The sequence below is a fragment of the Hoplias malabaricus genome, chromosome 2, assembly GCF_029633855.1.
Source record: "Hoplias malabaricus isolate fHopMal1 chromosome 2, fHopMal1.hap1, whole genome shotgun sequence".
Classification (NCBI taxonomy): Eukaryota; Metazoa; Chordata; class Actinopteri; order Characiformes; family Erythrinidae; genus Hoplias; species Hoplias malabaricus.
Genome location: NC_089801.1, coordinates 58,669,157 through 58,696,537, shown reverse-complemented (window position 1 = coordinate 58,696,537; position 27,381 = coordinate 58,669,157). Strand labels below are relative to the sequence as shown.

Sequence of the window (27,381 nt, the reverse complement as noted above, 5' to 3'; positions counted from 1 at the left end):
TAGCGTCCTCACCTACACTTTTTTTGTGTGGTCCTCTAGCTGCATTGTGGCACAATAAAACGAGCTACAAAGGATTGTCAAGGAGGACCTACACAGTTCTCATTGGCTCCAAAGAGCCCATATATTCATTAAGGACACAATCCACCCTGGTCGTGACCTGTTCAATCTGTTCCCATCAGACGGACGGTACAGAGCCATCAAATCAGGAAAAAACCTCAAAAACAGCTTTCATCCCACAATGTTTTTTTTTACTAGATGCAAATTTATTGTCAGAATGTAGCTTTCTCAGGTGTGTTTTGTTTGTTCTTCAATTTTGTAAAAAAAAAGATTTTTACCTTAAATTATTATTGTTTACTTATTATACTTTTATTATTCCTTACACTTACTGCTCTTTTGCACTTTTATATTTGCACTGGGATTTCATTGTACATGCTACAATGAAAAAAGATTCTTGAAATTCGTGAAATGTATTTTTTTTTTTAAACTGAAAGTATAAAAATTAATTAGAACAACTGAAAATCATATGTAATAATATGGTAAAACATATACAAAAATAATAACTGACAAGAAACATAACTTTAAGCAAAAAAAAAAAAAATGACATTCACAGCAGAGCACTCCACTGTGCTGTTCACATCTCTGAAATGTATTTATTTATCAGGGCGTCTTATTCAGAGACTGTTACAACGAAATTTAGTAAAAGTTCTGACCACAGTGATGGGTGAGCATGAGTAATGTTAACGTGTGTATACACATTTTCTTACTTACTGTGTCTGAGTTTGTAGATCAGTCCTCCAATCAGCAGCAAAATCACACACACACTCACACTGATGATAATGATGATGGTAGAGGTGCCTGTAGACAAAGGGAATGAAAGGAACACATTTGGAGTGATATCAGAAGGGATACAATCCAGATTCATTGTTACACACATTGTATTTCACTGTATAAATGGGTCTTGGACTTCCTTGGGCAGTCATTTGTTCCCTAGTCTCGCATTCCCAATCTCTCTAAGCAGATTCTAATGACTTTCGCCAGTTAACTTGGCCAAGAACTGCCTACTACTGCAGGAAAAGGAATCTGACTGACAGGCATAAGTTATTTTGACATGACGTTTAGGAGGAAGCAGTTTTTATGTTTCATCTCGGACCAATAAGAGCCATGATACACGAGTGCAATCCAATCAGAATGCAGCTGGCAGAATCCTAGTGCACTGAAAATATTACACTATCAGCATCTGTGCCTGAGAATATATGTTCTCCAGCCTTCTACAGTCCTGCCGGACTATGTTCTGAGCCTTCTGTATTTCTCCCTGTTCACCCATGACTGCCACATACAACTGAAATCATCATCATGTTCACAGCTTACATAGTAATCTGACCTGAGACTGGCAGCTACACCACAGCCACACTCCGCACTGCTCCCTGGAGTGTGATGATTTCAGATGATCAAATAAAGGTAATGCAGCATGGGCATTTCTAGACCCTTCAACACCCATAATGTCAGAGTCTAAGCATGCCTAAAAATAAGAGGAAAATGTCTTTTTAATGTAAGTTTATCTCTCATAAGCTAAAAAAAATGTTTTCAAAAGCGAAAAAAAAAAGATCCATAGCTTTGATAAAAACAAAATATTTTAATCAGAAAAATACAGCAATCCCCACACCCCCTCCCCTCACCCAAATGGTGTATAATCCACGCTCTCTCCTAGCCCATATTTTTCAAGAAAAACAGCCAGGTCCAGGTGAGAGAGAAAGGTGAAAATGATGTGGATTCATTGCCCACAGTGGGTGACCAGGTGTAACAAAAAAACATTGAGTAGTCCTAAATGCTGAACTAATTTTTTAGCTGTAGAATATGTCATATGAACAGGCTAAACAGAGAGCTGTCTATATATTGTAGTGAAATGACCAATGTAGGCACAGGGTGGAGGGTGTTGATGTGGAGTCTGTGGGGCTGCTAGGCTCAACACCCCTAAGGGTCTGTTCCTAGAATCGCCCCTGTGATGGAGTAACTGATCCAGTCAGATTCTCCACAGATTCTATAAATTGTTCATAATGAACAATATCCTATCAAGATAATAAAAATGAAAGCACACAGATCAATTCAAATATATGGCTCTCTGGTGTTCATACTTAAAATTGTTGCTTGCGGTCAAGCCTGGTAGTAAAATATCTCTACAGTGAAATTGCTCTCTGGTACAAGTTTTAATTAGTGCATAACTGTTTACAACAAGAGAAAATGCTGGATATCCTCTTCCTTTAAATACATAGAGCAGTTTCTGCAGTCCTCTTCAGTTTCCTCCCACAGGCCAAAAGCACACATTGCTAGATGCATTGACAACTCAGACTCCATAAGTGTGACTCAACTCAGTGTCCATAAGTATGAGTAAATGTGTAAGTGTGTGTCTCCCTGTGAAGGACTGGTGCCCCCTCCAGTGTGTGTTACCGACAGTAAGTGGTTACAGACAGTAAATGAATATGCACTGGTTAATTTACCATTTACCCTATTCAGCTTCTGGAACTGACGGAATCAAAATCTATTACAACTGAATAATGACATGCAGTGGTTAAGTAACCTTAGGAAAGAGGACATAGAGTTAAGTGTTTCCCTTCCAAGACTTGTCAGACCAAAGCAGCCAATAAGAGCAAAGAAATCAACAGCTTCTTAACCAGTGTCTGTTCTTGTGGACGGAGCTGAAACAGCTTCATATTGGGAAAAATGACAATGTTGAATAATACTAAAATAGAGATGAACAGTGAAGTATTGTGAGGGTATTTCTATAGACATGCGCTGCCTAAGATACCTTCAGCTGAACAAGTTTTATAGTAAACATTTAAATACATTTTCCTAAACAGTTCTAATCAGACATGTTCTTATGCTCTGACTGCTGATAGTGTCCTGGAATTGTGGCAAATACTGGACAGTGAACAAGACACTACAAAGATCAAGTGAGACATTCACAGCCAAAAATTCAGAGTCAAACCAAGCAGTAGAAGCGTCTCATCAGACTCACCTGTGTCCATAAGGGGTCTTGATTCACCTGCTGTTGATTCCCCTTTAAGGCGATGATGAAGAATATAGTCAGGGGTGTTCAAATACACACAAACATGTAAACAGTACAAACACAAACCATCTTACGGTTAACAGTGAATGGTAAAATCCAAACAAAAGAAGGTCAGAGTTCTCTAGGTCTATATTTTCAGGTCTATTTTCATACAAAACACAGACAAACAAAACACACGTCTCCACTTTTAAACTTATGTACTGTATGTATTATAACGTGTTAGTAACACTACACTGTATGTCAATGTTAACAAGGATCTGAATGCAAACATACCTGTGCCTTTCATGGAAACTGACATAGATAATAGTCAGTTCTGCTTTATAAGGTGAATCTACAAATAAATATAAGGTTCCCAAAGACCTGGTCATGTCTTTACACCACAGTGTAAAATCATTACAGAACATTGTATCTCACCAGTGACCTGTAGCTGAATCTCTGTGAAGAGGGATTCATAACTGACTGATCCTCCTCCTCCCACAGCTCCACAGTAATAAACTCCTTCATCTTCTTCTCTCACATCACTGATTCTCACACTGACAACTTTAGTGCTTGTGTCGTCAGAGATGGAGAATCTGTCGCTCTGATACTCTGTGGTATCTGTGATTAAATCTATATTTCCATTGGTCTGTTTCAGTGGTGGATGCTGGTCTTTCAAGGAGGGGAAGCTCAATTTCGGCCTACATCATAAAATGTGTCGGTTTATTTATAAGTAAATTCTACCCTCTGTTCCTTTTAAGAAAATGATCTGTGACGCTGTCGTACCAACAAGGCGTCTTTTCCCGGGACTTGACTAGTGTCCTCCCAACGGCCAGCAGAGCTAGGCTGCTTAAACGGCCTTGGCCCATGTGAAGTGTGTCCGCCTGTGCTCCCACGGATCTTTACACCAAAGGATCGCTGATTTGCTCATTTCTCTCTCAATCAAAAAGGGATTCAGCCTCAGACAGATCATCCAATCATCATGCAGAAGCTGAGCGTCCGGGCCAGCCGAGGCCAGCCCACTGCCCCATAGACCCTCAGAGACGCTGAGCGTCCGATGGGCGGGACAAAGCCCAGCATTTATCCAATGACTCATCTCGTTTCGCTGCACTTCGCTGCTTTGCTATTGAACTCCGTTTAAAGCACTGAAGCTGGGGGAATGATTGAGAGGAAAGCCCCGTTTTTACCAGTGATAAGAAGCTGATTCTGAACAAAAGTTGAGCGCATTGTAGTGCATATTTATTCAGTGACGTGTACACACAACAGTATATATTTGATCTTTTTTTTTTTTTTGACATTTTAGGGGAAGCTGAGCTTCTCTTGCAGTCCTAGAGTAATCGCCGCTGGTCTGTTTGTAGAAAGTTTTACGTGTTGTAGTAAACTCCTCTGGATATGAACAGCTGATAGTGACAGTGTCTCTCAGAAAACCAGTCACTCTCTCTGGACCTGAACAACATGGACCTGTCAAACACAGTAAATTAGCTTATACCAGGGCTGTGGACTGATTAAAATTGAAATTCATCAAAATGAATTGTAATTAACCGATTAATTAAAAATTTCCATCTTTTTAAGACTGAACAATTTAATTTTACCATCATTCTCATCACAGAATTTCTGAGAACAATCCACCACCCCAATCATATCTGCTCTGTGATAAGGGATAGGGGATAAACAGATTGATTCAGTGAGGTTGGAGCACAGAAGAGAGAGAGAGAGAGAGAGAGAGAGAGAGAGAGAGAGAGTGTGTGTATGTGTGTGTGTGTGTGCGCATGTGTGTGTGTTTGTGGTTATGTACTGGTGTAAACATAAAGGTAATCACCTGTAATCACTGTCAGGTTCACACCATGACTCCATCTTCCAGATTCTCCACACTGATACATTCCAGTATCTTCTGATCTCAGTTGGTTTATCAGCACTGTCAACAGCCGGGAGTTATCAGAAACAGAAATCCTGCCGTTCTGAACCCATGAGTTGTGTTTGTCTGAATTAGTTGATATTGTGGAATCACACTCAGATTGTGTTTTCATTTTGCAAAAAACCTTTGGTCCCCATAAATAGTCTTTGTGTTTACAAGTGATTTTAACACTTCCTCCTGTGAATCCAATCACATCAGCACAGTCCACTGCACCTGTCAATCAGAGTCAACACTTCACTCATCTCTTCACATCATCCGGCTCCTCCCCCTGATTTACACAAAGCACTCACCGGTTCACCTTCATTTACATATGATTTGTATGAGCTGTGTTCTGATTCATGTTCATGCAGATATTTAGAATCTGAAACAAAAGCATTCAACAACTCCTGAGCCAATGGTTCTCCTCATGGCCAGAGATTTAATGGGTTAATGGTAATTGCTCCAAATTCCCTCAGATTTAAAGCATTGCAGAGTTTGATCTGTGAGTGAAACATTAATGTTGTGTCTCTGTGGTTGTGTATAACTGACCTGAGATCAGGTAGAGGGTGAAGATGAGGAGAGTCTCAGACTCAGTGATGTTCAGAGTTCAGGGCTCTGTGCTCGAAATCAGGAAACTCCAGCTTCACTGATCCTCACAGGAAACAATAAACAAGAAGAAGGTCTCCTCAACGTCTCTGTGGTGTCTCGTGGACCCTGAATTCAGCTCAAGCTTAAAATACTCAGCACTTAATTCTGAAGTAAGAAACTGACCTGAGATCTGGCAAAAGGTGACGATAAAGAGGTTCTTCAATGTCACAGATTTTCAGATGAACTTCAGTCCATTATCTGTCCACCACTCCATTTTTTGACTGCTCTTGTCTCATATGTTATCATACTCTTTTCTCAGACTGTCACTGCCTTCTGTCATCAGTTCATCTTTCTCTTGAAATGTGAATTAATATATAATCTCTCTCTCTCTCTCTCTCTCTCTCTCTCTCTCTCTCTCTCTCTCTCTCAGAGTCAATGTGTAATCACATCATCAGGCCGTGGTTGCTGAGGGAGGACAAATTCATGCAACAAATGCATGTTTATTAATATCTCAGCAGTTCCAGTATCAGATGACAAAATTGGTTCTTTATGGAACCATCAGTGGTCCTTGTATGGCATTGCTGAAACATTTGTAGGACCTTTTTTTAAGAATGAACCCTCAAAGTCATGGTGTGGACTTTCCACTACAGAAGCTGCTGGCACTGCTGCTCTTCATCTCTTTTAGATCTTCTTGTTACTTTATAAATAATACAAACCCAACCTAACCTTCGATGGAAGTTTGAACTATCATTGAACATTTGAAAAGATCTGTTCTCAATTCTGACACTGAATGACTGACCTGAGCTGACACAGCCAATCCTGCTGAGTGATCATTACATTTAACACAGCAGTCACATAGTCTGTGAAGTCTGTGGAAGACAGCGATAGTTCTATAATTCGGTTTTGTTCAGAGAACAGACCTAAGACAGCAGACAACCACTTGCACCTCATTCTGCACACTTCTACGGGGTAATGGATGAGGCACAATGGCCAGCCTGGAACCTCATTGGCCCTCCAAAATACATCAGGGGTTACTTCTATCTCAGGCAAACACCATGGAACTCCTTCTGGGGCAGTTCAAATCAGACTCCCAAACATCCAATAGAGAGGAAGAGCCCCCTCTTTGTAGGCCTGACTATTAGCAGCTTCCTTCACCCAGGCCACCACTGATCTGACTATTTTCCCAGACTCTAACTCAGTACGGCCTTGACACCAAACAGCTGCTTTACTGTAGAGGAGGTTAATTCTCCCATGTTGGGAACTCATGGCAAACACAAAGGTGGAGGCACATGCTGAGGTGTGAACAGAAAGTTTAATTATAATGTAGTGTTCCATACAATAAAGGATACCATACCATAAAGTGCACCTACAAATCAACCAAGGATTGTTTCATCAACAAAACTGGTTTATTAAATGCAGTATCAGAAATTGAATATTGATTATACATTCATACAATGAAATGGACTACATTGATGCACGAGGGAAGAGGGAAATAAATAACATGAGGGAATTTCTTCATGATAATTACCCTAACTTCTAAAAGGGAGCTGCAGTTTATCCCAGAAACACATAGAATGACCACATGTCCTACTTAATGTTGTACAGCAATTGTATCCTTTTATCCAATAGTTCAGAGGAGAGCAATAAAAGCATTAGTCAGCAAGCTGAGTCCTATGTCAATCAAGCTGTTGACACGAGCACGAACGCCTCCTCAATAAGAATCAAAACAAAAGAGGGCCAGGAGTTAAAAAACACATGGTAGACAAGGGAAGCCAGAAAACACAGAAACAGCAGGAAGTGTGACAATGGTGGAGAATAAGATGTGAAGCGACATGGTGCTTATGAGTCTCACAGGAAAAGAGCACAACAATAAGAAACGTGCCAATCATTCTTCATTAATCCAAATGATCCCCAGCTTGATAAAATGTCTGCAGCAGAAGTGACAATCATTTATAACACAGCATAACATACTTGTTCATATAGTGTAGGCCTATGCCTTAAATTTGGGTTATCTTTTGGGTGAGGTAGAGTCTTAATCTTTTGGGTGAGGTAGAGTCTTAACCTTTTGGGTGAGGTAGTGTCTTAAGCCTTTGGATGGTGGGGTTGAAAGGGAAAAATAAATGTTTCTTGGTAAATTAGATTGAGAATATATTTTAAGCTTAATGTTATTGTGTGTGTGTGTGTGTGTGTGTGTGTGTGTCCCATTGTCCCACTTAAATGTGCTACTTGTTCCTCATTTTGTCTGTCTGGAGGTGGTGACCCTAGGAACACACTCAATACCAGCCTCTGAGTTATGAAATGACTTAGTGACCTTACTTTCCATAGAGATGAGTTAAGAGCAGAGGACGTCACAGACGTAGGGCTTTCTAGAGCTTCTTGTAGCCATGGACCTTGTTGCAGCACAACACTTGTTGAGTTTTAGTTCTCTCTCTCTCTCTCTCTCTGGGCCAATGTGCAATCACTTCCTCTGACTGTGACATTCGAGGGTGGACAAAGTCATGTGGCTGATACATACATATTTATTGATATCTCAGCAGTTTCCAGTATCAGACTCTTACATACGTCATCAGTCTGCAAATGTGGGAAAAAAAAACCACTTCCTCCTCCACCACCACCCACAAAGTCTACCAAGTATATATCTCTGCAGCCTGGAGACCAGCAAGTGGGAGGTTAGGGTTAGGAATAGGTTTAGGATTAGACTGTACCTCCCACTTGTAGGTGCTTCCAGCCTGTTTTTTCTGGAATACACCAGCAAGAGGGTTCACCAGCCAGGTGCCTACATGGTGCAATATGAGAGCAGGCGCCACCAGTTCTCAGAACTACATTTCCCAGACTCCTCAGGGATAATCAGCACAGACTGAGCTCACATGGGTTCAGTATTCAGAGATAGGAGAAAGCTTAGAAGAAAGTATTAGGGCTAAAATGTCAAAATAAATAAATAAATCAGATTTAATAGAGCTAAAAAGATGAAGATATGTTGGATTTGTATGTGTGAAGAGGTTAACATCTTTTTTTGTGTTAATTATTTGTGGGGCTTTTTTGTGTTGTTATTATTATACATTTTCTAACAACTGTAAACATTTGTGGTAGATTTCTAATTAAATTGCACCTCCCAGTGGTGCAGTAGTAAATGACTTTAAAACATTTATATTCTTTATTGAAAATTACAACTAAAATTTAATTAAATCCCATTTACACATATTTTTTGGCAGACCCGAAAAGCCCTTTCTATTGCTTTGGTGTGGGATTAGACGGTGCATGATAGGCTCCTGCTTCACAACCCAACATCTGTCTATAGAGTTGGTGTTGGCGTGAAATTTCTGGTAGACAGAATCTTATTGGTTGGTTTTAGGTTTAGACTCTGTAAGACTGAATCTGATTGGATGGAGTTGAGCTTAGGCTCTGAGATACTGAATCTGATTAGCTAGTTTTGTGATTTTGACTCTGAATCTGACTGCTTGTCTCTCTACGTCTTTCGTAGGGGTCTGCCATTACATACCGGTTTCTGCGTTCAGTGTTTTATGTTGAAAATCATGTTTAGTGAGCTATAATGTTCATGTTTCCCTGTTGAATTTGTGTCTAATTATTAGTTTTGTGGCCTCAAAATACTATTTTGTGGCCTCAGTATATTATTTCATGGCCACAAATAATTAAGAAAATACACAGTGTCACCTTAGGGGCTCCATAGTGAATGAGTATTATTGGTACATGATTTTTATCTGTAATATTATTCTCGAACTGAAGAGAGTTCATTGGTGTGAAAAATTAATTGAAGTTTATTTTGTGGTGAAAAATGTGATAATGTGAGCTGCAGCATAAAGAGAGTTGTTGGCAACAGTGAAATAATATAATGGATGTGAAAATAAAGGTGCTCTTATCACTAAATAAAGAATGCTTTTGAACACTTCTCAACAAGAGTGCATAACCGGAACTAACTGTTGTATAATTCCACACAATTTTTCCACAGAGTTTGCAGTTTAAGGACCACTTAAACTGAATGGAGAGACTCAGACAAGGGGCAATGCTGAAGTCTCTTCACTTGATGTGAGAAGCATAGCACCATTAAAGTTTCTGGTCACAGATATTTACAATTATATTGAACACACGGAAATATTTCTTATGTCAAACAAGGAACTCAAACAATTGAAGACTTGTTACAGTTAAAAGAAATAACTGGTTTACTGTCTCATTGTTTGATAGTCTCATTAACTGATAGGGGAAAAAAAATGTAACTCACCCGTGACTTGGAGATGAATCTCAGTGAAAAGGGAGACATATGAAATTAACTCCCTGGTTTTCTCCATGGCACAGGAATACAGTCCTGCATCTTTTTTTTCTCACATCAGTGACAACTTTAAAGACAATGAAAACTTTACACTCCCATCTTCAGATATGGACAATCTTTCACTCCAAGACCATGGGGTACTGATCAGTTCAGTATAACTGGGAACATCCTGCTTAATGGGCATCTTCTCCTTTTTTTCATACATCTTTAGATACGAGAAAATGATGGAGACACTCTGTCCCAGATATGCCATGATTTTCTTTGGTCCCATACAACATGGATCTGTCATCAGTACAGAGTCAGTTAGTTCATCCGCAATCATTTCAACAACTAGAAAAGGATATTGCTCCATTCCTGCTCCATTTGTGGGTAATTTTTGCTGTTTCGAATCACTTAAGGTGTAAATGTCTCCAAACTTGGGAGATGACTAATTGCATCACTGACAGTGCTACAAAACAAAAAAGCTCAAGTTACAAATGAGTTTCTGTGGGAATTCAAACAGTGAATTGATACTTGCTGATAAGTTACACTTCAGACATCTACAATCAACTGTTGTTTTTTCCCCTCAAACACATCATTCAACTTAAAAACTTGGAGCTCAGAACTGCGTTTCCCCATAATCATAGATTTAAGATGATACTGTTTTTGCTAAGTGGATACTTTTTTACTTCAGGTGGTTGCTATGGTGTTCAAATGGGTTGCTATGGTGTGGTTATTTGGGTGCTAAGCTAAAAGTTTCCTTAGTGGTTATTGTATTTCAGGTGGTTCCGGGGCAGTTGCTAAAGTATATTTGTAATTTCTAAGGTGTTCTAGATGGTTCCTATGTTATTTTTGATGTTTGCTAAGTTGTTAGTTACTCATTGCATCATACTCTGTGTGGTTTTCCTGTTGAACACACCTTCATCCTGTACTCTCTCTCTCTCTCTCTCTCTCTCTCTCTCTCTCTCTCTCTCTCTCTTGCTCTCTCTCACTCCCATAATTTTTTATTTTTTCCACTTGTTCTGATCTTTGTTTATTTAGGGAATAAAACTATAACAAATAGAATAGAATATAATTTTGATCAATGTGGGTTCAAGTGGGTGATGCCCATGTGGATGGCCCACTATATGTCATTGTACAAAAACTGCAGTGGTTCGAGGGTTGTGTGTGTGTGTGTGTGTGTCTGTTTGGGGTGGGGCAGCTAGGTTTTGATTTGCCTCTTTACAATTATCTCCATGCACTTTATGGTGATACATTTGAGTGAGCAGTTGTTATGCCTCCTGCTGAGAGGAATCAGTCTGTTTACTCGTGAACTACAATTTCCAGAATCCTCAGGGATGTCCCATGACCACTCCCACCAATCAGAAACCTCTTCACTGGTCCAAATCCCCTGAATATGAAACATACCTGTTTATCCTTCCTGCTCATTAGAGACAATATAAAAAGTCAGTTTTAGGATTGTTACTAAGTATTGCCCTGTTTTTGCATAAAATGAGCTTGGCTTGTTTGTAGTCTGGTTATGCTTGATCTTTTTACTGTTGCCTGTTTATCTTTTTTCTCTACGCAGATATGCCCTTTGGATCTGTTTGTTTTGTTTCTCTGTTTTTGGCTTGACTATGGACTGTTACAGCAGAGATCACATGGATTGCCCTTTAGTTAGATTTATTTTATGACAGTGGGTGAAATATAGTAGCCTGGAAGCATGTTGCAATTAGTGATGCTCTGACCTTTCTAAAAATGTGGATGAGAACTTATTCCTGATGGGCAGCAGATTGTTATTTTTTGGACTGAACATGGCATCCAGCTCTTGCTGGATTCTTTCATCGGCCGATCCAAGGAGCATTTGAACCTCTTCAAAAGACAAAAAAACAAATGTGACCTCTGCTGCTGCTGGAGATTTTACAGATGAAGATTTGGTGCTGGACGACTGCATTCCATGGAGTAGAGTAATGACTCTCTCTGGACAATCAGTGCTCTGCAAGGTTTGCATGCCATGGGTTAGTCCCTGTTTTGACCTAACTTGTGGTGTGAACACCACAGAACTGAAAAGGCACAGTAAAGATTCTACTTTCTGGGGGCCCTCATGAAAAATAACTGCTGGTTATTCTACCATTTCACCATAAAGATGATCCTCACCTACACTTTTTTGTGTGGTTCTCTAGCTGCAGTGTAGCACACAAAAAAGAGCTACAGGGGATTGTCTGCAGAGAAAACCACAGAGTGCTCTCTTCCTGCCCTGGAGAACCTACACAGTTCATGTAGTCCATAACATCACTAACGACACATCCCACCCTGGTCACCGCCTTTTCTAACTGTTACCATCAAGCACACGTACAAGTACAGAGCCATCAAAATATGGACTAACCATCTCAAAAACAGCTTTTATCCCACAGCTGTATGAGTAATAAATGCTTTTAAAGATGAAATTGGTGCAATTTTATTTTGAGAATGTATCTATCCTGGTGTGTCTTGTATACTTTATTGTAAAGTAAATTTCATGCACATATAAATGTGAAGTTTATTTGCTTTATTGAACTGAACATATTAAAATCCATTAGACCAACTCATGATCAGCCAAGTTATAAATTGGTAAAACATATACAGATATAATGACAAGAACTGACAACACATAAAGCACATAAAGCATAAACAATTACATTTACAGTGCACTCCACTGTCCTTTTCATATATATATATATATATATATATATATATATATATAAATCAGTGGCGGATGCTGGTCTTTCAAGGAGGGGAAGCTCAATTTCGGCCTACATCATAAAATGTGTCGGTTTATTTATACGTAAATTCTACCCTCTGTTCCTTTTAAGAAAATGATCTGTGACCCTGTCGTACCAACAAGGCGTCTTTTCCCGGGACTTGACTAGTGTCCTCTCAATGGCCAGCAGAGCTAGGCTGCTTAAACGGCCTTGGCCCATGTGAAGTGTGTCCGCCTGTGAGTGCTTTGTGACGGTGGAGGGGCTCAGCAGCACCCGCTGGACAGAAACTGCGATAGAAGTCAGAAAGAGTGATAGAAGTCAGTCTCCAAACACAAGCAGCTACAAAAAACCCACCAGAAATAGAAGCTCGATTTGTCGCTAGTCGTTTTTAACAAAGAAAATGCCGCTAAGAGGTTTAAGAAAGTCTGGTTCAACTCAGAACAGAATGAAAATGTAATGCTCCCACGGATCTCTACACCAAAGGATCGCTGATTCGCTCATTTCGCTGTCAATCAAAAAGGGATTCAGCCTCAGACAGATCATCCAATCATCATGCAGAAGCTGAGCGTCCGGGCCAGCCGAGGCCAGCCCACTGCCCCATAGACCCCCAGAGACGCTGAGCGTCCGATGGGCGGGACAAAGCCCAGTATTTATCCAATCACTCGTCTCGTTTCGCTGCACTTCGCTGCTTCGCTATTGAACTCTGTGGACACTCAGCGTCCTCACTGTTTAAAGCACTGAAGCTGGGGGAATGATTGAGAGGAAAGCCGCGTCTTTACCAGTGATAAGAAGCTGATTCTGAACAAAAGTTGAGCGCATTGTAGTGCATATTTATTCAGTGACATGTACACACAACAGTATATATTTGATCTTTTTTTTTTTTTGACATTTTAGGGGAAGCTGAGCTTCTCTTGCAGTCCTAGAGTAATCGCCGCTGGTCTGTTTGTAGAAAGTTTTACATGTTGTAGTAAACTCCTCTGGATATGAACAGCTGATAGTGACAGTGTCTCTCAGAAAACCAGTCACTCTCTCTGGACCCGAACAACATGGACCTGTCAAACACAGTAAATTAGCTTATACCAGGGCTGTGGACTGATTAAAATTGAAATGAATTCATCAAAATGTATTGTAATTTACAGATTAATTAAAACGTTCCATCTTTTTAAGACTGAACAATTTAATTTTACCATCTTTCTCATCGCAGAATTTCTGAGAACGATCCACTACCCCAATCATATCTGCTCTGTGGGGATCCACAGAAGGACATTAATATTAGGGGTGTGAATTGATTAAAAATCTCACAAAATCCTAGAACTTCCTCGTAACAGCAGGGAGAGTTGATATGTGATACACATCACAGACTTTAAACATTATAATAAAACATGAATATTATAAAACATCTCACAATTTGTTGAGTAAACATATTAGGACATGTTTTTGTATCAAACATGATCAAGCTCAGGGATAAGGGATTAACTGATGGATTCAGTGAGGTTGGAGCAGAGGAGGGAGAGAGAGAGAGAGAGAGAGAGATGTATATTTTACAAATAATATAATTTAATGTCCACTCATGTATAAGTTATTAAGTATAAATTATTGTACATAGAGATTTGCCACATGTGAAAATGTGTCTAAAATACCACATGATTTCTTTAATGGATTGTTATAATTAGATCAGGGGTCCCTAGTCTAAAGGTCCAGGACTCACTAGAGATAGGTCTCTCAGTCCAAGACAGATAAGATTAAGTAAATAAAATGCTTACCTTAGTAAATATATTTACCTTAGTTTCACAAAAACAACCAACCTATATAAACGGAGGAGCTTTGGACTGAAGTCAGAAGACATTGGCCAACTTTTCAACAAGCTGTCCATTGGTGCTTGTTAAGATGCTGTTTTTTCATTGTAATAAACCTGAATATTTGCAACAAAAGAATGGTGTCGGTGTACAAGTCTTTTTCAGCATCTTCTTCACGATACTGAAAATACTGGATTTCTGTTTCTGATAACTCCTGGCTGTTGACAGTGCTGATAAACCAACTGAGATCAGAAGATACTGGAATGTATCAGTGTGGATAATCTGGAAGATGGAGTCATGGTGTGAACCTGACAGTGATTACAGGTGATTACCTTTATGTTTACACCAGTACATAACCACAAACACACACACATGCGCACACACACACACACACACACACGCACACTCTCTCTCTCTCTCTCTCTCTCTCTCTCTCTCTCTCTCTCACACACACACACACACACACACACACTATCTCTTTCAGATCTAGTTACTTTATAATTAATGCAAACCCAATCCAAGCTTGGACGGAAGTTTGAACTATCATTGAACACCTGAAAAGTTCTGTTCTCAATTCTGACATTGAAGAACTGACCTGTGCTGACACAGCCAATCCTGCTGAGTGATCATTACACTAAACACAGCAGTCACATAATCTGTGAAGTCTGTGTAAGACAGTAATAGTACAATAATTCTGTTTGAATAATTCTGCCTGAAATCCCATCGGCCCTCCAAAATACATCAGGGGTTACTTCTTTCTCAGGCCAACACCAGGGAACTCCATTGGGGGCAGTTCAACTCAGACTCCCAGAAGTCCAATAGAGAGGAAGAGCCCCCTCTTTTTAGGCCTGACTATTAGCAGTTTCCTTCATTCAGGCCACCATGACTATTTTCCCAGACTCTAAATCAGTACGGCCTTGACACCACACAGCTGCTGCACTGTAGAGGAGGTTAATTCTCCCATGTTGGGAACTCATGGCAAACACAAAGATGGAGGTGGGAATGCAAATTTAATTAGAATGTAGCATTTTTACCTATCCAATTTCAGCTTAGGCAAGGAGGCCATGATGTTCAGCGACATTACATATAATATAGCAGGATTAGCTAATAATAAATTATTATGCTTATTGATCTGCTAGAGGGTTCTTGGCCCTAAAACTGAACCAGAAAGTAAGAATTCTGTACAATAAAAGTGCACACAAGTAAATAACCAAGGATTGTTTCATCAACAAAACTGGTTTAATAAATGCAGTATCAGAAATTGAATATTGATTGTACATTCATAAAATGAAATGGATTACATTGATGCATGAGGGAGGAGGGAAATAAATAACATGAGGGAATTACTCTGTGATAATTACCCTAACTTCTAAAAGGGAGCTGTACTTTATCACATACACACATAGGATGACCACATGTCCTGCTTTATGTCGTACAGCAATTTTATCCTTTTACCCAACAGTTCAGAGGAGAGCAATAAAAGCCTTAGTCGACAGGCTGAGTCCTATGTCAATCAAGCTGTTGATATGCGCACCTATAACCTTTTGGGTCAGATAGTGTCTTAATCTTTCATGCCAGTGCCTGAACACTGTCATGAGTGGGAGAGTGTGCCGTGAGAGACACTGCACTGCGAGGGAGAGGGACAGGCTTTAATTCCCCTGCTAACTATCGGGGTCTCCAACACCTCTTTAACCCTCCTGTAGTGTTCTGGTCAAATCTGACTGATTTGAAACTCAGAAATATTGTGTTCCAATAGTATTGGGATCCAGACTATATTCATCCATCAGACAGAAAACATCCCCACACCACCCACTCACCCACCAAACTCACACACTCACTCACCCACTCACTCACATTTCAGACTGAACAATGTGTTTTGCAGGTACACATCTCTTTCCCATGCTTTTGTGCATGCTTTTGATGTTCGCCTTTGTAGCGTGGTAACAGTATTTGAATTATTTCTGCTTAATGGTGTCGCAGTCACACAGCTCCAGGGGCCTGGAGGTTGTGGGTTCGATTCCCGCTCCGGGTGACTGTCTGTGAGGAGTTGGTGTGTTCTCCCCGTGTCCACGTGGGTTTCCTCCGGGTGCTCCGGTTTCCTCTCACAGTCCAAAAACACACGTTGCAGGTGGATTGGCGACTCGAAAGTGTCCGTAGGTGTGAATGTGTGTGTGTCTGTGTTGCCCTGTGAAGGACTGGCGTCCCCTCCAGGGTGTATTCCCGCCTTGCGCCTGATGATTCCAGGTAGGCTCTGGACCCCCCGCGACCCTAAATTGGATAAGCGGTTACAGATAATGGATGGATGGATGGGATAATGTTCACGCTAGGGAGTGAGTTTCAGGATTTTCAGACTTTTTGAATAAACTCTATACACAGTATTATTTCAAATCAAAGAATACTTCATTAAAAAGGAATAATAATTATTTGATACATAGCATAATTATCAAATTTTAACAGTGGGATCAACAAAGGTGAAGCCCATCTTATGACTTAATAATTGGGTAGGCTATATGACTTGTGACTAATATGTGTTGCTAAATGAAGTTAATTAATATGTACATTTATCAAGAGACTTAATTAGACATCAGCAGGTCGACCAACCGATGTGTACAGTGGTTCCGTTGCGGTGACAGCAGAGTCCAAGACTAGCACTTCCGGTTCTCCCCATGGGAGCTGCTGAGGCTGGGTTCACTCAGGAGTCATCACTTATGGGGCAGGCCGCTTCAGGTGCTCTCAGAGCGTTGTGACGTCAGTTGAAGAATCTGGCTCGGTGTCCTGGTTAGAGTCCCCGAAATGAGGGTGCGTCGAAATAAAAGCTCTCTGTTTTCTCTAATTTTCTGAAGTAATGTCTTGGGGTCTGCATATACCACTAATATATACCACTAATACCACTAATACTGTCTGGAGGTGGTCACCCTAGGAACACACTCAGCACCAACATCTGAGTTATGAAATGATCAAGTGACCTTACTTTCCCTGGAGATGAGTTGGGACGGTGCGAGCAGAGGACGTCACAGACGTAGGGCTTTCTGGAGCCTCTTGTAACCCTGGACCTTGTTGCAACACAACTCTTGTGTTGAGTTTTAGTTTTCTCTCTCTCTCTCTTTCTCTCTCTCTCTCTCTCTCTCTCTCTGGGCCAATGTGTAGTCACTTCCTCTGACTGTGGTTGTTGAGGGTGGGCGTAATCATATGCCTGGCATCAGAGGCGATTGCAAGGGAAGCTCAGCTTCCCCTAAAATGTCAAAAAATAAGTGATCAAATATATACTGTTGTGTGTACATGTTACTGAATAAATATGCACTACAACGCGCTCAACTTTTGTTCAGAATCAGCTTCTTATGACTGGTAAAGACGTGGCTTTCCCGCAGGTTCGCAGTGATTTAAACAGTGAGGACGCAGTGTCCACAGAGTTCAATGGAGAAGCAGCGAAGTGCAGGGAAACGAGACGAGTGATTGGATAAATGCTGGGCTTTGTCCCGCCCATCGGACGCTCAGCGTCTCTGGGGGTCTATGGGGCAGTGGGCTGGCCTCGGCTGGCCCGGACGCTCAGCTTCTGCATGATGATTGGATGATCTGTCTGAGGCTGAATCTCTTGTTGATTGACAGCGAAATGAGCGAATCAGCGACCCTTTGGTGTAACGATCCGTTCATTCTGTTCTGAGTTGAACCAGACTTTCTTAATCCTCACAGCGGCATTTTCTTTGTTAAAAACTAGTGACAAATCGAGCTTCTATTTCTGGTGGGTTTTTTGTAGCTGCTTGTGTTTGGAGACTGACTTCTATCACTCTTTCTGACTTCTATCGCAGTTTCTGTCCAGCGGGTGCTGCTGAGCCCCTCCACCGTCACAAAGCACTCACAGGCGGACACACTTCACATGGGCCAAGGCCGTTTAAGCAGCCTAGCTCTGCTGGCCATTGAGAGGACACTAGTCAAGTCCCTGGAAAAGACGCCTTGTTGGTACGACAGGGTCACAGATCATTTTCTTGAAAAGGAACAGAGGGTAGAATTTACGTATAAATAAACCGACACATTATATGATGTAGGCCGAAATTGAGCTTCCCCTCCTTGAAAGATCAGCATCCGCCACTGCCTGGCATATATTTATTGATATCTCAGCAGTTTCCAGTATCAGAATCTTACATACGTCATTAATCAGCAAATGTGTGAAACAACCCCCTCTTCCACCAACCAGAAAGTCTACTAAGTATATATCTCTGCAGCCCAGATACCAGCAAGTGGGAGTTTAAGATTAGGGTTAAGATTAGGTTTAGGGACCAGGATTCACCAGCAGGGGGCCTATGCAGTGCAATATGAGAGCAGGCACTACCAGTTCTCAGAACTACTTTTCCCAGACTCCTCAGGGCTAATCTGCACAGATTGAGCTCACATGGGTTTAGCATATCCAAAGATAGGACCAGCTTCACAAATTTATCTAGGGGTGGCTTGCTTAAGACTATTTAGAAGAAAGTGTTAGGGCTAAAATATCAATAAATAAAACATTTAATATAGCTAAAAAGCTGGAGATGTGTGAAATGTATATGTATGAAGAGGTTAGCCTACTTTTGTATTAATTTTTTTTTTTTCTTGTTATTATTATGTACACATTCATTTTAGATTTCTAATTAAATTGCACCTCCCAGTGGTGTAGTAGTAAAATACTGTAAATAGTTTGTATTCTTTATTGAAAATTACAACCAAATTTTTATTAAATCCCATTGACACATCTTATAAAATATATACACAATTAACAGGTAAAAATAAACACACCTTAAAAACAAAAAAAAAAAAGATATTTTCATCAGACCACCGCACTGTAAGACCACCCTACTATCCTGTTCACACTGATCTCACTGAAATGTACTGATTTAGCACACTGATTCACACAATGTGGGTGCAGACCTATTGCAGGCTGGGGGAGATGGGGGGTGAACGTGAAAAGGCAAATGATTTGAGTAGTGATAGCAATAATTATTCTCATCTACAGAAGCAGGGCACTTCAGAAAAATGTGGAAAACCATAAATCATATGGTAATACAGAGCACACAGTAGGATCATGTACAGACTGATGTAAATATTCAAATACAAACTATTCCACCTAGAAACAAAATACTAATTTAAAGCAATGTCATTAATAAAACTTTCAGTCAACATCTGAAATCTATTCACAGGTCCTCAGGCCTCTCTATTGTTTTGGTGTGTGATAGGATCCTGTTTCACAACCCAACATCTGTTCCATCTCCTCCACCACCTTGGACTTCCTGTTCCTGTGGCTTCAGACACTGACACATTTCCTGGTGGCAGAACAGGTGGTAAACAAAGTGGTCCCTCATCAAGTTCCCTCTGAAGTAGGTCTCAGGCAGAGGTGTGTCTTGTATGGTGTCTATAGAGTTGGTGCTGGAGTGAAAGTTCTGGTAGACAGAATCTTATTGGTTGGTTTTAGGTTTAGTCTCTGTAAGACTGAATCTGATTGGTTGGTGGTGGGTTTAGACTCTCATACACTAAATCAGATTGGTTGTGATTTAGACTCTGGTACACTGGATCTGATTAGTTGACGTTGGGTTTAGTCTGTGGTAGACTGATTCTGACTGGTTGGCATTGAGCTTTATGACCTGGTAGAATGTATCTGATTGGTTGGATTTTGGTTTAAACTCTTATACACAATCTGATTGGTTGGGGTTTAGACTCTGCTACACTGAATCTGATTGGTTGATACTGGGGTTTAGGTTGTGATAGACTGGATCCCTGATGTGGTATTGAGGTGAACTGGTTTCATATTCATTATCAGCCTGAAAACACACCGATATTGAAAGCTATTATTAGTGGTCACCACATCACAGAGAGACGTACAGTACACAGCAAGCTACACTAAACATCAGACAATTACTACACATTCACTATGTAACATTTACATTGATGTTCTATTGAAACAAAGGCTATCACTAGTAGTTTAATTTGCCTTTGTTATAGCCTCCGTACTCCCAGGAAAGCTGTAAACTAAGTACTGGGACAGTGCTGTGAGAATTTGATTGCATTCAGCCAGATAATCTTTCCTGAGTATATACAATTGTAAAGTGCCATGTTCTTTTATGTAGTGAGCTGATTTTTATGGATGTGGTTTGACTTTGAGCTGAGAAGGAAATATTCAAACACTTCTGAACCTGAGGACACCTTATTAATTATCACACATCACTGTAAATCAATTGCTTTAAGGTCTGGAAATAAAATATCTGTTGACTCACTGGGTCATTAATTCTTGTCTGGATGCTGGTAGAGACACACCCTGCAAAACAAGATTTCAAAGAGCTCAAGCTAGATTTCATAGAGGAAGACTGATGGAAGTCCTGTTTTTTATTTTAGTGTCAATAAGCAGGATATCATCGAAAACCATAAAAATCATGATATAAACATCAAGATAAGCAAATATCAAGTAGGTGCTATAGTGGATAGAAGAGGATTACTAACCATTTGGCAGGGGTCCCAAAATTGACATAAGAAAATGAAATATGATGTTTTAGATGGCCTTACATCACTTCAGAGTACACAATTCACCTGCTCTACTGTCCGAAGCTTTTACATACTTACATAATATTTACTACAGTACTACAACCCACCATGTACAAATACATAATCAAAATATGGCACACATATGATAAAGCATAAACAGTATCTATGTTAACAGGTCAACAAAAATGGATATTATCTATCATGTCTTACCCAATTTCTCTTTGGTCATTGTGCTTTTTGGCTCCTCTGTTGTGACAATTAAGCATTCTTTAGCGTCCAGTGTTGTTGAAACTTATTCTTGAAAATACAGAAAATCTTAATTAATTAAACATTATTTCATTAATTCACTGCTTGTAATTGCTTAATTAATATTCAAATGATCTTTTTAGCCATATCTCTCATAATTGTTCTATTTTTTTTCTTTCTGTTTGTTGTTTACATAATATCAGCTTTACAGCCAAAAGTATGTGCACACTTGGCCACAACACATCTTTAGTCTGGAGGGAAATCTCATTAAAAAACCATGTTCAAATCTCTTCAGTGGAGCTAAGGTCAGGGATCTGTACAGGACACTAGAAACTCCTCCAACTCCTAACGACCCTCAATTTGTGCATAGGGGCACAGTAATGGTGGTAAGAGGACTGGAAAAACAACACACACTAACACACCACTACCACGTCAGTGTCATAGCAGCACTGAGAATGATCCATCACCCAAAAAATATCTGCTTTTTTGGAAGGACTTGTTTCGGTCCTGAAGAGTGAATAATTATTTGATGGGATTGATGAGATCAGTTCAGTATAATTTGGAACAGCCAGCTTAAAGAGCATCTTCTCCTTTTTTTCATACATCTTTGGATACGAGCAAAAAACCATTCAGTTTGCACTGAAAACCACTCTAACTCCAAACGTAGAAAAGCATTAACTGAAATGAGGATGTTGCTCTATTCCTGCTCCATTTGTGGGTAATTACTTATTTTTGCTGTTTTGAATTGCTTAATGTGGAAATGTCTCCAAACTTGGGAGATGACTAACTACACTACTGACAGTGCTAAAAAAAACTAAACAGCTTGAGTTACAAACGAGTTTCTGTGGGAATTTAAACAGTGAATTGATACTTGCAGATAATTTACACTTCAGACACGTGCAATCAACTGTTATTTTTTCCCCTCAAACACACCATTCAAGTTAAAAATCTTGGAGCTCAGAACTGCGCTTCCCCAAAATCATATATGTTTAAGATGATACTGTTTTTGCTAAGTGGATACTTCAGGTCACTTCAGGTTGTTGCTATGGTGTTCAAAGTGGTTGCTATGGTGTGGTTATTTGGGTGCTATGCTGTTGCTAAGGTTTCCCTTAATGGTTATTGTATTTCAGGTGGTTCTGGGGCAGTTGGTAAGTATATTTGTTAGTTGCCTAGCTGTTCTAGATAGGTGTTATAAGTTTGCTAATGTGTCACTAAGTGAGCACAATAAATTTGTTAAGGTGGTCTAAGGCTTTTTGGACATACGCCCACTGCACCATCCTTCTATTGTCCTTGATGATTTACTGGGTAAAATATCAAAGAACCAGAAGGGACTGTGTAAGTTTTTGTTTTGAAATGGGGAAATAAAAACAGGACAATACTGTTTCTGTGTGTTTTCTAGGGCTGTGGTCACCCATTTAACACTCTACTTCAATGGTCAGAGTAGAGCACCCCCACAGAGCAGGTATCATTTTGGTGGAGGACAATTCTCAATGCTGCAGTGACACTGACATGGTGGTGGTGTGTTAGTCTGGGTTGAAATAGTTAGAGTACAAAGTGCTCCTGTGTGGTCAGTGGACTGGAGAGAATGGACAATATGTGTAGAAACAAGGAGGTTGATCAGTTGGATGATAAAAATGGGATTGACCTGCACCCTGTCCAGGGTTTATTCCTGCCCTGGAATTATGACTCCAGCGGCTACCAACCCACCCAAATTCTGTTCAGGATGAAGCAGTTACAGAAGGTATTAATTGTATTACCTGAGACCACAGTCAGATTGAAATATTTCCTCCACACTCCATCTACTCCACACTGATATGATCCAGATTCCTGAAAGCTCAGCTACATGTAGAGAATATTAATTTCCTCACAGGACTCATTGAACATAAAAATCCTTTATTTCTGAACCCAACTTTTTGGCTGAGAATTGAGACAGAACTTGGTTTCACTTTGCAAAAGAACTTGGGTCTTACTGCAGAGTTTTTGCAGGTCAGTGTAATGCTTCCTCCAGAGAGACCAGTTACATTGTAGCATCCCACTGGTCCTGCCAATCAAATCAAATCACTCACTAGACAACTCTCCTGTAGGTTTCCTTTGCGATGGCCTCCCAGATATGGGATATTTAAGCCCTCCTTGAGCCCTGGATTTATCCCAGGGCCTCCTCCCAGTACACCCTACCTCAGGAGTGGCATCCAATGGTCATTCTTAACAGATCTGTTGTTAAATTTAGAGTTTTGCTTTATGGTTCATTATTCATATTAATATATAATTATTATACATAATTAATGCCTTGCCACCCTATCAGTATCATCAACAGTGGATACGAGACACAATCCTGTCGGGGTCTACAGCCTACACCATATAAGCCTGACTTACTGCTGAGAATAAAAACACAGCTCCCACAGGGAGTGCGAAGAATGGCTCGACCTAACAGCCATGGCACACCATTTTTCCAGAGCACATTCCATACAATATCTCAGGGAACAAAACTGCATGCCTCCTACAAATCCACGAAACAAATTATGTGTTTTTATTTGTATTAAACATCTCCAATATATGTGTAGTTACATATATAATCAAACTAAATTTTATTTATATTGCACATTTCACAACAGAAGTCATCACAAAGCAGCTTTACAAGACATCCTCTGAGCAAGCCAGGTGTGACAGTGAACCCATTCTCCTCTGGTCAGCACCACAGAGCTCAACAAAACACAAAGCAGAAAATGTAAACTGATTATAAGTAATATGAAGGTAAACAAAAACAATCAGTAGTGAAGACAAAAGCGGGTGCAGAGTCCATTTGGACTAAGACAGCATCCATGCATGGTAAAGGTAAGACAAGGCCAAGATCATGTACAGGATGTATAGGGGCAGAGCTGGATCAGGACAACATCAGGGAGAGCAGCAGGAGACAGGAGAAAGAAAAGTAGACAAAAAAGGGCAAATAAAGGGGTTCATAGGTTCATAGTAAAGAAGTGTAACCTGAAAGTGGAAGATTATCCAAAACCTAAAAAAAGTTAGGCTTTCCATCAAGATTTAAAAGTTGAGAGTGCGTATGAGCTCTGAACACTAACCAGAGACTATTCCAGAGCTTTGTGAGAAAATGCTCTTCCTCCTGCAGTGTTTTTCCTAATGCGTAGACCAGATACGCATTAGGATAATTTCCTAAAGAGTAGACCAGCATCCTGTGAACTAAGTGTACATGATGGGTGATAGGGTATGTGGAGTTCAGTGAGATACTGAGGACCTAAACCTTTTAGAGGTTTTTAAGCCAAGAGGAGTATTTTATAGTCAATGCAAATTTTTATGGGTAGCCGGTGTAGGGTTATACATATACAACATATATTTGTAATTACATACAAAAATAACACAAACAACAACAATTTAACAACTGGTGATATTTTAACTGTTAGAGCTCAGCTTTTGTAAATACACCTGTGGACACATTTTAGCTAATAACCTCCAATTTCTGCATTGTTGCTGCATTCAATTATGAAGTAAATTTTTCTGACCTGAGATCAGGAACAGGGAGGAAATGACTAGGATCTTCATCGTGATTTGAATCTCAGCCTCAGTGAAAAGCTCCAGTCTGTTGTTTAAAACAACACAAATTTATTCAGTCCTCTATAAACCAATACATATCTCAGGCTAATTTCAGTTGTGTGACCCATAGTGACCCTGAACAGGATAAGCACTTACAGAAAGTGAATGAATAAACGATTAAAGGGATCCATGCATTATAAAGGGTTCCTCAGGTCCATGGAAAATGTATGTGGTTCTATATAGCACATGTTTGACAATGGTTCTATAAAGAATCCTGAAATCACTATCCCCTCTATCCTCATTTTCTTTCTCTGGAAATGTATGAGACGTATGAGACCTAATAACACCTCCCATTTCTTAAAATACTCTCTCTCTCTCTCTCTTTCCCTCTCTGTTTTATTTATTGGAAGGACAGGATAAATGCCTTTGTTGCCAATGGTATGCAGGTTAATAAGAGTCTCATTCCCTCAGAAAGCAGAAGCTCATAAAAGCTTTCTCTCTCTAAGCTGTTTCATAAGTTTATCTTTTAAGTAGGTCAACCTTACAGTAGCAGAATTAACTCATTAAGAAGTGTCTACTAACTTTTAGATGTGGAATATTTTTTAAATAGCATGATTTCTTAGTGTCTGTAAATACTTTTGTCTACCTCAGACAAGTGGACAAAAGGTCATTGGTCATACACATTGTGTCATGCTTTATTTCTGTATGTGGTTTTCCTTTTGAATGCACCTTCATCCTGTGTCCTCTCTATTTCTTGCTCTCTCTCACTCCCATAATTTTTCATTTTTTCCACTTCTTTTGACATTTGTTTGTTTATGGCATAAAAACTATAACAAAAAGAATAAAATATAATTTTGACCAATGTGGCTTCAAGTGGGTGATGCCCATGTGGATGGCCCTTTACATGTCACTGTACAAAAACTGCAGTGGTTCCAGTATGCATGCGTTTTTTTTTTTTTTTTTTTGGACAAATCCAACAGCTAAGTTTGGATTTGTCTCTTTACACTAGTCTCCATGATGATAAATATGAGTGAGAAATTATGCCTCCTGTTGAGGAGAACCAGTCTGTTTACTCAAGAACTACAGTTCCCAGAATCCTCAGCAATGTAACCACTTCCACCAATCAGAGACCACAAATCCCCTGAATATGAAACATACCCGCTTATCCTTCCTGCTCATTAGAGAGAAAATAAAAAGTCAGTTTTAGGTTTGTTGCTAAGTATTGCCCTGTTGGTGCATAAAAGCGTTTGTGTTGTTTGTAGTCTGGTTATGCTTGATCTTTTTACTCTTGCCTGTTTGAAGATTTGCCCTTTGGATCTGTTTGCTTTGTTTCTCTGTTTTGCGCTTGACTATGCACTGCTACAGCAGAGATCACATAGATTGTAAAAATGTAGATGAGAACATCTTCCTGATGGGCAGCAGATTGTATTTTTGGACTGAACATGGCTCTGTGCTTCAGTTATCACAGCAGAGTTGCAGAGTACAGTCCCCACAGGACTCTTTTATCGACTAGCAATCCAAGGAATGTTTGAACTTCTTCAAAAGACCACATTATGAGCTGCCGTCATTAGTCGGATAAAAACAAATGTGATCTCTGCTGCAGCTGGAGATTTTGCAGATGGAGAGTTGGTGCTGGACGTCTGCATTGTGTGGCGTAGAGTGACGACTCTCTCGACAATCAGCACTCTGCAAGGTTTACATGCCATGGTTTAGCCCCTGTTTTGACCACGACAGAACTAAAACAGGGACAGTAGAGATTCTACTTTCCAAGGACCCTCAGGAAAAATAACTGTAGGTTATTCTACCATTCCACCATAAAGAGGATCCTTTGTTGTGTGGTTCTCTAGCTGCATTGTAGCACACAAAAAAGAGCTAGAGGGGATTGTCAAGTCTGCAGAGAAAATCACAGCGGGTTCGCTTCCTACCCTGGAGAACCTACACAGTTCCTGTTGCCTCCAAAGAGCCCATAACATCGCTAAGGACACATCCCACCCTGGTCACCACCTTTTCGAGCTGTTACCATCAAGTACATGGTCATCAAAACATGGACTTACCATCTCAAAAACAGGTTTTATTCCACAACTCTATGAGTCATGAGCTTTTTAACTAGATGAAATCAGTGCAATTGTATTTTCAGAATGTAGCTATCCTGGTGTGTCTTGTATAGTTTATTGAAAAATAAATTTCATGCACATATAAATGTGAAGTTTAGTTGCTTTATTGAACTGAACACATTAAAATCCATTTGAACAACTCATGATCAGCCAAGTAATAATTGGATAAAATATATACAAATAACAGTTATACAGTAACTGACAAGAAACACAACTCAGTGTTACACAAATCAGACTGTAGCTCATACAGTAAAGCACAGACAAGGTTAATTGTAATTAGAAAGAACTGTTTTTATTAAAACAATAATATAAATGTTCTAATTACTCAATATATGAACTCTATTCAACAAATAAGTAATGCTTATGAAACCTCAGTTGAGTTTCACAGGTTTCTTCTGACATCCTCAGCTGCACTTTGAAAAGTGTTGAAGAAATATCATTTTTGTTCTTGGCCAAAGCAATATATAACCGCAGTTTATTGCTCCAGTGATTTTTGGAATTCAGGATCTATGTGATGGGCCAGACAAAGAGTGATCCATAAAGACAAGGATGAAGTTAAGAACATGGACACAGCCTCCCTTGCCCGGAGTAGGGTTACCAGGGCCTCACCCTGGAGCCAGGCCTGGGGGAGGGGCTCCTTGGCGAATGCCTGGTGGCCGGACTTTCACCCAT

The 27,381-nt window shown here is 40.0% G+C and overlaps 1 protein-coding gene across 1 annotated transcript; it reads right to left on the bottom strand.

Moving 5' to 3' along the window:
• Positions 1–760: 760 nt before the first annotated feature.
• Positions 761–27,381, bottom strand: LOC136677323 (polymeric immunoglobulin receptor-like). The gene is made up of 6 exons (XM_066654843.1): positions 27,319–27,381; positions 5,484–5,523; positions 5,112–5,168; positions 4,860–4,955; positions 3,479–3,712; positions 761–855 (listed from the first exon to the last, which is right to left on the bottom strand). The coding sequence occupies exons 1-6, from the start codon at positions 27,379–27,381 to the stop codon at positions 761–763; spliced, it is 585 nt and encodes a 194-aa protein (XP_066510940.1).

Coding starts and splice junctions, on each gene's coding strand:
- LOC136677323 (XM_066654843.1), bottom strand. CDS start 27,381: ATGGGTGAAAGTCCGGCCACCAGGCATTCGCCAAGGAGCCCCTCCCCC. Junction 4,956..5,111: donor AGGAAGTGTTAAAATCACTT/GTAAACACAAAG, acceptor GGCTGTTGACAG/TGCTGATAAACCAACTGAGA. Junction 3,713..4,859: donor GAACCTGACAGTGATTACAG/GTGATTACCTTT, acceptor CCTCCTTGAAAG/ACCAGCATCCACCACTGAAA.